A 15426-nucleotide genomic window follows, 5' to 3' on the forward strand; every position below is an offset into this window, starting at 1 on the left:
TAATGTCTGCTGTTCCTGTTTTAGAAATTTCAATTTCTAAAATGGCTGCGCCTAGAGAAGACACGGAGCAGACCGACTATGGGTCTGCAACTAAGCCGTGTACGGCCAGGACGTGTTTTGATTTCGCCACTTTCATGAAAATGCAAGGAAAGACCATTGAAGTAAGTGCAGCTATAATTATTTCCTTGTTGTGATTGACTGACCATGAGAATATATCTGTGTAACATATTATATTACAGTGATCATGTGTGTGCAATACACTGATTGACCAGGTTCTTTTCACAAAATTTTCTTTTGAAACATTTTGTCAACTATATTTTGGACAATAAAATTGTGTTCTGGTCTTAATCTCTCTCTCTCTCTCTCTTTGGAGGGGGGTTAAACTTCTCAGTACAAATCCTTGTGAATGAACTTGCATGCAGTAACTAAAATACGACCGAATGTATTTGTTTAATTACGTTTATACGATATCTAACTTTTGGGTAAAAAATAATTGTGAATTATGTATTTTACATTCAACATTCAAATTAAATCTCTATACTAGCAATGTTAAATAAAATGACGCAATAATTTATCAAAATTTCAAAGAACATTATATGTCATTGTATTTATGTATTCTATGATTCTGCTGCAATCCTATTATTTCATATTGATATTTATGATAATTAAACCTTCGGGCAAGCAGATTTTTTCTTTGTTATTTTTATGTTAATTAATAAAATTTTACTCTTCTCCAATGGTAGACCTGCTAGGATAATGATGCCACAATTTTAATTCAACATTTGTAGCCTGTTGTTATTGCATCTCATAACATCATTTTTTTTTTTTACAATATTTTTATATTAACCAAGAGATATTTGAAAGTTATGCTTTCTTAACTTGATTTGGAATACCAGAAATGTTTTATTACAGGGATTTTCCACTACATTTTGGGAAAGGGGCCTGGGCCCTTGGAATTGGAAATTTAAAAACATTTGGGAAATTATATTATCAAGACAATTTAAAAAAAAATGCACATTGATGATGAATAAATTTGAGCTTTTATTTAATTATTCAGAACTTTCAGTCAGAAAAAGTTAAATAAACATGTTGTCAGTCATCAACAGAATAAGGCTTCCCTTAACTTTTGTCATTCTATTGATTTTCAGCTCTGACCATTATTAACACACAATTCATTTTTTGGGGGGAAAAGGGGGGGGGGGGGGTTTGCAATTAGAAATGAGGCTGAAATGGGGCAGTGGAAAATCGTCATATTAATGTACTACAAAATGATGATATGAAGTACAAAGATATATTTAATGAGATTGAATATGCCAGTTTTGTGGCAAAGAGATTCCAAAACACTTATTTTGTATATATTTTCAGGTAAATGGTTGCTATGCTTTAGCCTTCTTGTTGTTAAGCATGGAAAGAGGATTATTTTTTTTATTTAATGGACTTGTTAAAAAAAGATATTCCTTGAACTTTGTTTATCTATCAGTATGAATTTCCTCCATTGGTACATATTGTCATGGAAGCTTGCTACATGAATGGTGCTTCACATGCTGCTTGGAAGGGGGGGGGGGGGCAAAGATCTTTAAGGAGGGAGGAATGTGGCAGTCAGATGGGTTCAATTGCAGGTGGCCAGATAGTTCAGTTGGTAGAGTACCTGACTGGAGATTCTGCAGGCATGGGTTCGAATCCCAGTCTGGTTTGTCACATTTTCTCCTCCCTTTACAGATAAAAATAACTCTGACTATACACCTTCTTCAATCTGAAATGTCCATCACCTTTAGTTGCTGATAGAAAAAAAATCAATGCTTAAAAAATAACATTTATTATCACATTGAATATGATCAAACATTAAAAGAAAATATGCTGCCTCATACCACTATGAAAGACATAATTCATTTTTTATACTGCAGCATGAATGCAGTCTATTAAACACAAAATTAGACATTTCCATTTTGAATGAAAATAACAAAAAACAACATTCATTCTCTCCCTCCCATTCATAAATTACGATTGTACAAATTTGTCAACTAATAATAAATATAACCGTAATAATTTTGTATGAGATTCGAAAAATGTACAAATAATAATTGCATATTGTTGCAAAAGTAAAACAAAAAAATATCTTAAAATAAGGTTTGGACAATTTACTCCATGCAGTGAGTTTTACGTAGATTCAAAACTTAACTAATTAACATGAATGTAACTTCTCAAGTTCTCAGTCTGACCATTTCCTGATACCAAACATGTTGTGTTTACTAGGATTAATATACCTATGATTATTCATAACGACGTATACCACACTGCCTTTTGACAAGAAGAACATGGCTGGACCTAGCTGTTTTCCAAACATCTGTTTGTACCCAAGAATAAACTTTTCCTCCATCAATGTTCTAACATTGCCATTTGGATCCATTACGTTAATAGCTAGTCGTATTAGCATCTCTTTTGATGATGGCATGTCTACGGTGTAGGTATCCATTTGAATTCTCGTCTGCACATCATAATAACCGCTAGAGGGCAGCACAAGGTATTTATCCTCGGAAAAGTCCATCCCGCCATGCACATACGAATTCTTGTCTGTTTGCGACCATTTTATAATTCCTTTGAAAGAAAAAGTATTTAAATGTCATTAGTAAATGGATATATAAAACCAATAATATATACAGCCTACGGTACTAGCAAGCCTTGTAGATAATGTTATACGGAAATAATATTATGGTGAATAATTACCATGTTTGGCATTTGTATGTCTGTACTGCAAAAGGGCTATTGGATCTTCTTTCAGTCGTTCTATGAAAAATTAGATGATAATTAGTGAAAGTGATTTTGAAAATTTGATAATGTAAAAAAAAAAAAATTGTAATAGATATGACAGGTAAATTATGCATTCTTACTTGTATCATTGTTTTCTACACTGGATCGAGTTGGAGAAGCTGAAATCTGGAGATTAAAAAGAATAATTATATGTAGAGAAAAAATTGTGTTATTTATACAGCCCATTTCTAGTTGTGTAGTTGATAGAGCAAGATAAAAAAATCTGAACAAACCTTGGATACTGTGAGGAGGCTCACAACCAAACATATAAAGACTGATTGAAAGTAAAGCATTGTGAAGATTAATTAGTTACTTCTTTAAAGACGAGCGTAGATGTCATTTATATATATATAGTCCGGTAGGCATTTCTGAAATTCCGTTACTAGTATCTCTATATTTGTATTGCAATCCATTTATATTTTTAGTCCTTACCTTTAAGAACGTTGACTAATGCTAGTAGTTGGGGAATTCAGAATTCCGATTTCTTAATACATTTTACACCAGTCTAAGCATGCATCCTTAGTTTAAAAATAAAATAAGAAAGGATTGTAGCTTCCGCAGCAATTAGACAAAGATTCACTGTATATGTTCATCCAGGCACAGGATTGGTGTGTGGGCCACGTCAAAACTCCCCAGGCCGAGTAAAATCAGAGGACTATAACGTGTGACACAATATCAGTTCCGTATTTGAATCGTTTCACTTAAAAAAAGTAATTCTCAATGATCAAAAGAAACTAAGTGATCCTAGAGGTGTTTGATGAAAAATATTGCCTTAAAAAGTGGGGGGGGGGGACGCTTTTATTGACTTATTTCATTTATTTTCAACATGAAAACGACAAAATCATCGACACGGATTTGACACAAAGTCGTAAAAAAACAGAGGAAAATAATTACATAAAAAATTTGGGTAAGTAATAGTATAAGAGGGACAGACCAACGATAACGACGCACGACTTGTTTTATTTATTGCAGACGTTTAGTTTGATCAATGTGCAGTAAGACATGCAAGCAATATTTTTTGCTAACAACAGAAAAGAATTGTGTGGGAGTTCTGTAATTTCCAGAAGTTAATATTTAAAGAATTTAATAAACGTACACACAAGGCCAATGACCGTCACAGGGCTAAGCAATTCTGACACTGCAGAGAATATTTATAGGGATTATTGGAGGCAAATAATTGTCCAGATTTATAGATTTGATATAGATACATATATGACGAATTCAAATTTAGACTTTGCTAGTTCGGATACACTAAATAAAAATATGAATATTTGAAATATGTCAGTAATAATCTTTTTATGTCCGCTCAATTATTTCTAAATAAATGAGAACTTTAAAGAGGTACTTATATACGCTTTGAAAAAATCATTTTGTTTTCAGTTTGCAATTGTTGAATATATCTTTCTCGCTTCTAGAAATATTTAGCGTAAAAGTGCTGAATTGAATCAATAATGTCCTTTCTTTAACCCACATGCAGGATATGCCCTGCAATAGAAATGTGTGTTATCACCTTCAGACTTTGAAATGCTAATCAGCCTTGTTTTGTGGTTTTCGTTGATGTTTTTTCTTTACGTTAGAAATTATTACAAAATTCAAATGCGTAAACCAATCTTCCGCCCGTCAGTTAAATGTGTCTCACCCATCCCTACCCCTCCCCATTCATTTTGCAATATTTTCAGAACTAGACTTTTACTTTTTAGATGAGATATATTGTAAATTTTGTATTTACTGCCACCTGGTTAATTAAAGATTTACAATGTGTCATGTTCAGCGACATATTTAAAATCCTTCTTCATGTTATATATATATATATATATATATATATATATATATATATATATATATATATATATATATATATATATATATATATATATATATATATATGACATGATGCATCACTGTTAATTTACTTACAGAAGAAAATGGAAAAGAACAAGACTAAGCAGAAAGAATGTCCACTAGATAAAGACAGTTTGGGGCGAAACACGTGGTCATTCCTTCACACAATGGCCGCTTACTATCCGGAAAAACCCACTGAAACACAACAGAAAGATATGTCCAATTTCATCCATCTTTTCTCCAAGTTTTTTCCATGCGACTACTGTGCAGAAGACCTTCGCAAGGAGTAAGATTTTTTAACGCTATAAAATGATATATATATATATATATATATATATATATATATATATATATATATATATATATATATATATATATATATATATATATATAAGGTATCTGAGTCATATGACTTGTTGAAGCTGTTACGCACTACTTATGTTACATGAGGATGTACGTCTATCTTTTTAAGACTGAAGACAAACAAACCAGAAACAGCATCACGTGAAGAGCTCTCGCAGTGGATGTGTAGATTACATAACAAAGTGAACAAAAGAATCGGGAAGCCTGAGTTTGACTGTAGTCTCGTGGACGAGAGGTGGCGAGATGGATGGAAAGACGGAAGTTGCGGATAACTACCTCAGTATTTAGGGATCTTCTAACTGTGATATTTGAACGGCATTTTTGCTTTATTTTACTTAAACTGGGCTCAAAATGCAGAGAGAGAGAGAAACTGTATGTATCTGTTTATTATACACATTTGTTGCATCATGAATAAATCAACATTAATGTACAAGATTATCATTTTCTGAATTGTCACTGTTTGGTGGCCTTTGTGAAACACAACTGTAAAATACAAACTTTTGCACAAAAAAGTCCCAAAAATTTGACATGTTAATTAAGATACACAATATATTTTATGAAAATTTTCAGCAGGAATGGGCGCTTAAAAAATATCGATGTCTGCTCCTAGTTTTTCATATTCCGATGATAGGCAGGATTCTTATTTTAAATATGCATGTACGCTAATTCAATGAAATATGAAGATAATGGACAATAATTAAGCTCAAAGAGCAAACACGGACCTCTAAAATATCAGAGGTCGGATCAGGTGCCATGGAGGAGTAAGCGTCCTCTGTCGACCGGTCACACCCGCCGTGTGCTCCTTGTCATGATCGGGCAAACGGAAAAATTAGATAATTTAGTTTGAAAAAATGGCCTAACAATTTATATGAAAAACGATAGTCAACATTGGACAAAATGATAGATAGTATTTGCTGACTAGGTCATTGTAAACTGTCAATTGCTTGCCTCGTTTTAGAAATTGACCGTACGTAGAGTGTGCTCTGACGTATCGAATCAACTGGAAGACATAAACTCTTCATGCAGGTGATATGGGTTTTTTGCTGTAAAAATGAGGAAAATTGACGATAGAAAAGTTGAAGTCATCACCTTTATCATAAAGTTTTGTGTTAGGTTACCATTCACGTCTTTTTCTAGTAAAATATCCAAACATGAAACAGATGTGTCTGTGGTATTTTTATTTCGAGTTCAAAGGGATATATCAAATCAACATAGGAATGAAAATAAATATCTGGTATTGTTGATTGATAAAACGTCGTTGATATATATCTAAATGTTGAATTGAAGGCCATAACAAGGGACTTCTTTTCATGTAGAAAGTTTTGAATAAAATCTGCTGCATGTGAATACAAAGATAGGTATGCTAATAACGGGGCGCAATTAGTACCCATGAGAATTCCGACAGATTGTTGGAAGAGTTGATCTCCAAACACTACACATATATTGTCAATCAGAAATTCAAGTACTAGTGTACTAGTACTGGTGTGCATAATCAGATTTTTATCAGTTTGTATGTACGCTTGTGTGTACAATCTGTTTTTTTTTTCTTCTTCTTTTTTTTAAACATAATTTCGAAGAATAGGGTATTTTTTAAAATAATTTTGTCCAATCACAAAAGCTACCATCAATTCAATTATTTGAAGCTATCATTAATTTACAAAAATTTCTAATAATAAATTTTGATATCAATTAATTCATTTGAAGAGAGCAACAATTCAACTATTGAATGCACTCATTCAGAAAATTATGTTATCAACAATTGAATTGATGCGCGCAATAGTTCAGAAATGAAAACATCATTAATTATTTGAAGAGATCATCAATTTATTTGTTGCGTACATCAGATGAATTGATGATTTCTTCCAATAAATAAAGATATCTTCAATTATTTAAATTCATTTTAATTTGGTGTCCCATACTATAAACGATGATCTTTTTAATGTAAAGTTGTGAACATGATCAATATGGATCTTTATATAATAAACAGATTAAAGACAACAAAAAAGATACCTTAGCTGAGCATTTTTTTTCTTAAATGCCCTCTTTCTCTCACCATATCACTAAGTAAAAATATTTATGATCCATATTTTTTAGGTGCTTTGAAGAATTTAAAGCAATACTTAATGATTCTTGTTTTATTGGATTGCATGAAATGGACATTTTTGAAGTTAAATCTTTGCGACACATTTATATATTGTATCGGTGAATTTACAAAGCTTGTAAATATTTGTTTTCCTTTCAGAGCGTTTAATTCAATGGCATCGCAAAAAAAAAAAACAAACAAACAAACAAACAATTAAAAACATGGGACTGCTACCTTTGAAATTTCAAATCACAGGAATTATTTGTTTAATATGTGGTACATTCATCAGGAAAATTTGTGGACACAAGATGATGCAATGGAATTAACTCACTTCTTATAACGTGTAGAATCAGACTTGAATCCTGCATGGGTCGCAAACAAATACCCTGGCTTTTAGAAGTTATACAATAACTTAATTCTCAAAGATTTCAGGAGAAACACGTGTCTTTTTTTTTCGCATTGTGCACGCCAATGTATTTGAAAAAATGTAGAAATGAGACTAGCTTAACATTTTCTAAAAACATCGTCATTAAATCCGGATAGGGACGTAGGTTACGTGCGCAGAGGAAAACTGTGCTTTGTTTAAAAATCTTTGGCGTGGACCATGGCGAGACACCTGTAATATCAACGAAAATTCTTGTGAAAAATCGAGACTCCGGCAAATGTGTAATAATTCAATAAATCACACCTAAATATTCAAAATGACTATGTATATTTTATCGGAATAAAATTTAATTAAAAAAGGGGTTATGTAAGAAAGATGCTACATAGTTTCGTAAATTATGCTACTAAAGAGAGTTATTGCTGAATAATGAACCATTTTACCAGTGTCATCTGTCTCAGCGCCTGGTTGTTACATGCCCAAGGGTTTCCTGAAATATTAATTGTCAGTTAATTTTGTTTTCTCTCTCTCTCTCTCTCTCTCTCTCTCTGGTCATGAAAACTTTAAATGGTTTCATCCTGGATATAGACCGTACTTAAAAGAATGTTACCAGAAAAATAGCATATGTCGCTTATACTTCCTGAGATATCAATGACTGGTAATCTTACAGCTGATGCCCATAAATAAATGATATAAATGTATATCTTATCATAAATAGAGGTGTCACGGGTAAGTTTCACAAAATTGTATTTATTTCATTGATAACCAGTATCAACACAGTTTCTCCAGCTTTCAATAAATGCTTTGTTATGTAAATTGTTATGTTGTTTATGCCCACAATTAAGGGATTTCAATGTTCAAAAAATTACTGCTGGTCTTTACTGAAATGGACATTCAATCACACCACCACACCCCCATTCCTGCCTTCAATTTTTTGTAGAATTTCTTTCATTCTTTTTCTTTCTTACAACTGAAAAACCTGACACTATCAAACAATGAATATTTTACGTGGCCTAACTCTATACTTGTACACCAATAAAAACGTTTTTTGAACTTCAAGAAAAATATCATTTAAAGGTTGAAATATTGAGTTAATATATTTTATTTTCAGCATAAGGATACCTGCAATTTTGCCACAGCAAAAATGTTTCAACACAACGAAGTATTGATGAACAGAATTCACTGTTGCTTATACTTAAATGGGAAAAAATCTTACAAATGAAGAATTTAATTTCTTCATCTTGGTCTACTAGTAATATAATGTTAAGAATACTTGATTCAATTACAAACTGTTTATAGTTTATTCAATTTTTAAATTAAAGGGGAGATTAATCCAACTGCATAATATTACCATGAAATTAGAACTCTTCAGTGTGCAGGGTCCTTAAAATTATTAGCTATATTGATATACCGTATACTGTTCAATTGATATTTCAACAGCTTGTTCCGTATAATACATATTGAGGTACTTGTAGGTTAAACTTTACACTTGAAATAGGATGAAGAGAAAAAATAAATTTTAAACATCTTTTGAAATCCCCCCCCCCCCCCATTTCAAGTCTCATAGTAGTTCCAAACTTACTGTTTTGAATGGTACCTGCAGTTTTCGGTCTACCTAATTTGAGATCTAGGGGATAATCCAGACTTATACTGGACCTGGGGCGTTCCGGTCTTCTATATAGGATATCTGGGTGCCAGTCAAACTGAAACGAAAGGTTGCAACATCCGAAAATATAAATATGGTCAGTATTCACGAAGATCCGCATGTATATACTTGAATTGTTACCAAAATATAACATTTTACATTTCAATCTCACAAAAAAGAGTAACTATAAATGCGGGGGAAACAAAAGAAAAGAGCGAAACATTTCAAAACACTGCAGGACTGAACATAGATAAAAATGTCTGCATTTCTTATAGGTATCATTGATACAAATAGAAAATAAACCTCGCTACCTCCTCCTCCTTTGCTCCTATTTTGATAAGAAATTCGTTTTCTGCTTTCTGTTTTAAATCCTCAGATTCAAACTCCATATTCCGCGGCGGTTGCATCCGGCAATTACCTGCCATTATGTCCATAGAATCTCATCACAAACAAATATAAGTTCTTAAATCTTATATCTCTCTGATCAACTGGTCTGTAGAAAAAAAAAACAACTTCTAGATTTAATTCGTTCACTTCAGAACTGATCAGCAAACATGATAGGAATCTCTATAAGAGGCATATTACTATCGATATGGTAATCCCAGGATATCTTTTATCTCTTCACTTATATTTGTATTTTCTTTGAACTTGAGTCAATGCTAATTCGAATATACCTCTGTTCTTAAAGAAACACGGGCACTCGAAACTAGATTTGGTGTCAGTTAAAGCTGCTTTTGGGTCACACGATATTAGCCATATAATTTCATTACATCATTTAAATACTTGAATTATGCAATACATAAAGACATCAAAAAACTATATCTGGATTATTGAGCCCTGGTCAAACGTCCAGTTTAGAATTAAACACTTAAAAGGTCTCTCAGGTTTATTAACTTAATATACTTATTTTTAACACCTTAAAAAGAATTTGGTGTTTACCTTTTTAACAAGAAACTCTAATGTACCAAAATCACTAAAGGTTCAAAATGATATCGCTTCACATGTTCCCTGTTTTTGTTTATTCTAACGATTAGCCGAAAGGGAATCATAAAGCATTGCCAAATAAATTGCAAACAAACTGTACATGTTATTTGCATAAAGATTTGAGAAGCAGATACCGATTCTACCTGTAACTTGCATTGCGAACATTGGTCGCATTGAGCTGTGGTGCTCGCCATATGTGACAAATTGTCTTGAAATTAAACCTTGTGGTGAAAATTAAAATTGACTTATTAATTAATTAACTCAAAATTAAAACATTGAAGTGAAATATTTATTTATTTATTTATTTATTTATTTATTTCCATTTAACCCTCCTCCTCCCCCCTTATTTATTTATCTTGTCGGGGGAGGGGGGAGGAGGAGGGTTAAATGGTACTGAAAACTAATTGCAGGAGTAAGGGTGTTAAAGTTTTTATCTTTTTGTTCCCCGCTTTCGCGAAAGCGATAAGACATTAAATCTCATTTATCTGTCAGTATGTCCGTCTGTCAGTCTATCTGTCACAGAAACTTTTAACCTTGATTATAACTTTTGAATAAGAAGAGGTAGAGCTTTCATATTTCGCATGTACATTACCTGAGACAAGAACTTTCCAGATACATGTATATTATGATTTTTTACTCAGTGACCTTGACCTTGAAGTTTGACCTACTTTTCAAAAAATGTAACAAACTTTAACCTTGGTCATAATATTTGAATGAGAAAAGATAGGGCTGTCATTTTTCACATGTACATTACCTGTGACAAGACCTTTCCAAACATACTATGATTTTTGACCCCGTGACCTTGAGTTTGACTCACTTTTCAAAAATTTTAACAAACTATAATCTTGGTCATAATTTTTGAATGAGAAACGATTGGGCTTTCATATTTCACATATACATTATTTTGTGACATGACCTTTCCAAATATACTATGATTTTTGACCCCGTGGTCTTGACTTTGAAATCTGGCCTACTTTTCAAAAACTTTAACGTTGGTTATAACTTTTGAATGAGAAAAAGATAGAGCTTTCATTTTTCACATGTGCAATTACCTGTGACAAGACATTTCTAAATATGCTATGATTTTTGACACCGTGACCTTGATTTTCAAGTTTGACCTAATTTTCAAAAGTTTTAACATTGGTGATAACTCTTGACTGATATTCAAAAATTCAAAAAAAAATTCACATTGATAATTTATAGCTTTTGATCGAGAGAAGATAGGACATATACAATTGACATGTGCATTACTGATTCAAGATCTTTCCGCATGCACTCTGGTTTTTGACCTTGTGACCTTGACCTTGATATTAAACTTACAGTCTTTTTTCAAAGTTAATTTTACATTGGTAATAATTTTTGAATGAAAGAAAATAGGGCATCAAGATGTATATTAACTATGAAAACACCTTTCAGAAAGATATATCATTTTTGACTTCATGACCTTGACCTAGAATTTTGACCTACTTATCAAAAAATTATAACTTTGGTCATAACTTTTGCTCCAGAGGAGAAAAGGCTTTCATATTTTTTTCACAGATGCATTACTTGTGACAAGATCTTTTGGATTGTATTCTGATATTTTCCTTCATGACCTTGATCTTGAAGTTTGACGCAGTTTTGAGAACCTTTTATCTTTGCCATTACTGTTATTAATTCAAAAATATATGTCTTTTTCGTATGATGCACAGACAAGACGGGATACACAAACAAGACAGCTATAATATGCCATAAATAAATGCATCCTAACCATTAAGACACCGAAAGCGGGTGACCACAATTGTTCGTTTACTGGCTAGTGTCTGCGCGCATTAGCATATTTAGATATGACGCAATAAATCGGATAGTTGTTACAAAAAATACACATTTCATTTGTTCTTCCCTCCGAATAAGGGTCATGAGAATTCACTCGAGCACTTTGCAGAAAGATTAAATATTTTTTAGGATTTATTCTAAGACAACTTTTAATCACTTCAGAAAATTACGACAATCTACCAGATTGCCACAATTTGTTGTAACTGAAAATGTTGCTTCCACGATTTTAACAGATAGGTTGTTCTGTCTTCACATTTCATAAGAAAGTGAACGATTTTTAGCAGCTACTTTTAATGTCATCGACTAAAAACTTATGGTGCTTTGAAAACCAATTTTGCTTAGCCTACAATAATTCAAAGGTGACTGCCTTGTCGAGAAAACCACACCCAGGAGTATATCTGATAACTATATTATATGATACCACAACATTACTCCAGATAACAAGGATGTATGGTGATACATATATATAGGATATCGCAACATTCCCTTGTTTCCATACTAACAAATCTCAGAGTTTCTTGGAACATTTTCGCTTCCTGATATTCTAATCATGTAAATTAAACACACAAACAACACAAAAATTGTCTGTATATTATCGATGGGCATAGTTAGGACTTTTTAAAAATCAGATTAGAATACTACCTTACCTTTATATATCAGGTACCAACAACGTGCGACTAATGCCATGAATATGTCGACGTTGTACTTATGTAAAACATTTATTTGTCCTAGACTTTTATCAATGCATAGCCCTACAACCACAACAAGCCAAGACCATTTCAATTTGCATACAATCGTTGATAAAATGGATCTATGCGGGGTACAGGCAACTTTAAATGGACTTTCAAAGGAAAATCAATTTAAAGAAAACGTACCCATGGTACATATATACATCTTTTATTCCTTTAAAATAACTCTCTTCTCCTATCTATCGATATCTAGAATCGTCTCTTTGATAAACATTATATTGTCCAATAGAAAGCAAATTCTCCTAAAAAAAACAACAACAACATAGATTTAATTTAAATATCTATTTCAGACAATGGTGTTTTGAAAGTATATTTTGTCGCAATTTTCGCATGTCCTTAAGTACAGTCATCCTTTATAAATAATGAAATGATATTTTCATTTCAACGAAAGCTCGAATCGCCTCATTTCGTTGCAATATTCGATCTTTTCCATTTGTGTTGTATAATTTTGCATTTGTATTTTATAATTTTTATTTGTATTCTTTAATTTTCCATTTGAATTAATTGTATAATTTTTCATTTGTATTGTATAGTTTTTCATTTGTATTATATAATTTTTATTTGGATTGTATAAGTTCCATTTGGGTTGTATAACATTTATTTGTATTCAATATTTTCCATTTTTTATTGTCAAAAACTTCATTTGTATTGTAGTTTTTTTTTTATTTATATTCGTTATTTTCCATTTGCATTGCATAATTTCTTATTTGTAATGTAAAATTTCTTATTTGTATGCGTGTATGCGATAATTTTTCATTTGTATTTTTATCCGAGGGATTGTTTATTTTTTTTTCGTTTCGAAGGAATTCATTGGTCAAGATTTAGTCTGTATCGTGTTGATGTTCCAGGTGCAATACAAATGAAAAATTATACAATACAAATGAAAAATTATACAATACAAATGGAAAATTATAGAATACAAATAAAAAATATACAATACAAATAGAAAATTATACAATACAAATGGAAAAAATCGAATATTGCAACGTTTGACTTGCCATAATACTGCATTCCATTGCAATCGATACACAAAAAAAAAAAAACAACAAATTGACCCTCTGGTGTTAAATGGAACAGCCTAATCGCGAAATGGTGACTAGTAAAAGACGTTAATGGTAATCTAACAAACAAGCATTATGATGAACGTGATGACCTTAACTTTTCAATCGTAAACTTCCCTTACTTATGCATCAATATATCACATGCATATGGGTGTATATTTCTCTCGGTTGATTCGATACGCAAGAGCATGCTCTACGTATGAACAATTTCTAGAACGAGGTAAGTTATTGACAAACAAGTTGATGAAACAAGGACATCAACAGTCTCGTTTAAAATCATCATTTCGTATGTTCTATGGTCGATACAATGACCTTGTCAGCAAATACAATCTATCATTAAGTCATATGCATACTGACTGACGTTTTTCATACTAATTGTTCGTAGGCCATTATTTACACACTGAATTGTCAACGGATATTTCCGTTATTTACCGATCATGACAAGGAGCACACGGCGGGTGTGACTGGTCGGCAGGGGATGCTTACTCCTCCATGACAGCTGGTCCCTCCTCTGATGTTTTTTGAGGTCCGTGTTTGCTCTGCTCCCGATTTGTATTCTTTTATTGGACTTTGAGCTTGAATACTGTTCGTTATCTCCATATTTCATGGTGACCTAATTCGTTTCTCTATAGATGAAATGATCAAGGTATTTTAGAGCTGTTAGTAGAATAGAAATAAAGTTCGCGCTTTAGTGAGTGTTGCAGAATAGCTTCCGAGGTCAAGAAATGTTGTTTGAAATAGAAAAGCCTCTGCTAACGCCTCGGCTTTTCTATTTCAAACAACATTTCTTGACCTCGGAAGCTATTCTGCAACACTCACTAAAACGCGAACTTTTTTCTTAACCTAACAACAAAACTTTATGATAAGAGTGATGACTTCACCTTTTCTATCGTCAACTTTCTTTACTTATGTAGCAATGTACTAGTGCCCTTATAACCTGCATATGGGGTATATATCTCCCAGTTGATTCGACACGCAAGAGCATGCTCCACGTACGAACCATTTCTAAAAGGATTAAATCGAATGCTGAATGACGTTTTTATACTAATAACTAACTGTTAGGCTATATTTTTTACACACTGAATTGTCTACTTTTTTCCCGTTTGTCCGATCATCACAATGAGCACACGGTGGGTGTGACCGGTCGACAGGGGATGCTAATAATTCATCAATGGCACCTGATCCCATCTCTGATGCTTTTTTAGAGGTCCGTGTTTACTCTGCTCCCGATCTGTATTGTTTCAATGAACTTTTGAGCTTGAATACCATTCGATATCTCCATATTCCATGCAGAGAAACTCTGTCACCAACAGCGCAAAACACCCCGCGTTACTCTCCGAATTATTGCTTCGTTTGTTTTTTGTTTGCTACACTTAGTATAATGCACTTAAACATTGTTTTAGTACTAGTAACAAAAAAGTGCAGTTGTTAGGCTTATATAACACCACTAAATAGAACGGGTATCACATTCACACATTACGTCTTGTACATGACTGAAATGTGAAAACGAGCACGTTGACACACATGTCAGAAATATCGATGGGACAGCGCATGTTCAGGAAAAGGTGCTTATACTGATTTCACATCAAACATGATAGACACAATAGATTACAGTGGCGGATTTAAGTTTTTTTTGGGGGGGGGGGGGGCCTCCCCCCTTAAAATTGTCAAAGTTAGCGTAAATCATAGTTTCG

The 15426-nt window shown here is 32.6% G+C and overlaps 3 protein-coding genes across 3 annotated transcripts; 1 reads left to right on the forward strand and 2 right to left on the reverse strand.

Moving 5' to 3' along the window:
• Nucleotides 1–33: 33 nt before the first annotated feature.
• Nucleotides 34–5446, forward strand: LOC133184585 (FAD-linked sulfhydryl oxidase ALR-like). The gene is made up of 3 exons (XM_061319670.1): nucleotides 34–161; nucleotides 4728–4936; nucleotides 5123–5446. Exons 1-3 carry the CDS (start codon nucleotides 42–44, stop codon nucleotides 5283–5285), a joined length of 492 nt encoding a protein of 163 aa, XP_061175654.1. The 5' UTR covers nucleotides 34–41; the 3' UTR covers nucleotides 5286–5446.
• On the reverse strand, nucleotides 2030–3101 carry LOC133184467 (uncharacterized). The gene is made up of 4 exons (XM_061319559.1): nucleotides 3042–3101; nucleotides 2889–2934; nucleotides 2725–2784; nucleotides 2030–2595 (listed from the first exon to the last, which is right to left on the reverse strand). The coding sequence occupies exons 1-4, from the start codon at nucleotides 3099–3101 to the stop codon at nucleotides 2210–2212; spliced, it is 552 nt and encodes a 183-aa protein (XP_061175543.1). The 3' UTR covers nucleotides 2030–2209.
• Nucleotides 5447–7164: 1718 nt separating the features above from the next.
• On the reverse strand, nucleotides 7165–10150 carry LOC133184586 (uncharacterized). Its single transcript, XM_061319671.1, has 5 exons — nucleotides 10063–10150; nucleotides 9435–9616; nucleotides 9061–9181; nucleotides 7922–7968; nucleotides 7165–7712 (listed from the first exon to the last, which is right to left on the reverse strand). The coding sequence occupies exons 2-5, from the start codon at nucleotides 9555–9557 to the stop codon at nucleotides 7626–7628; spliced, it is 378 nt and encodes a 125-aa protein (XP_061175655.1). The 5' UTR covers nucleotides 9558–9616; nucleotides 10063–10150; the 3' UTR covers nucleotides 7165–7625.
• Nucleotides 10151–15426: the final 5276 nt, after the last annotated feature.

This window comes from Saccostrea echinata, unplaced genomic scaffold (genome assembly GCF_033153115.1).
Source record: "Saccostrea echinata isolate AGI-Se365-2 ecotype Australia unplaced genomic scaffold, CSIRO_AGI_Sech_v1 ptg000010l, whole genome shotgun sequence".
In the NCBI taxonomy this organism is placed as follows: domain Eukaryota; kingdom Metazoa; phylum Mollusca; class Bivalvia; order Ostreida; family Ostreidae; genus Saccostrea; species Saccostrea echinata.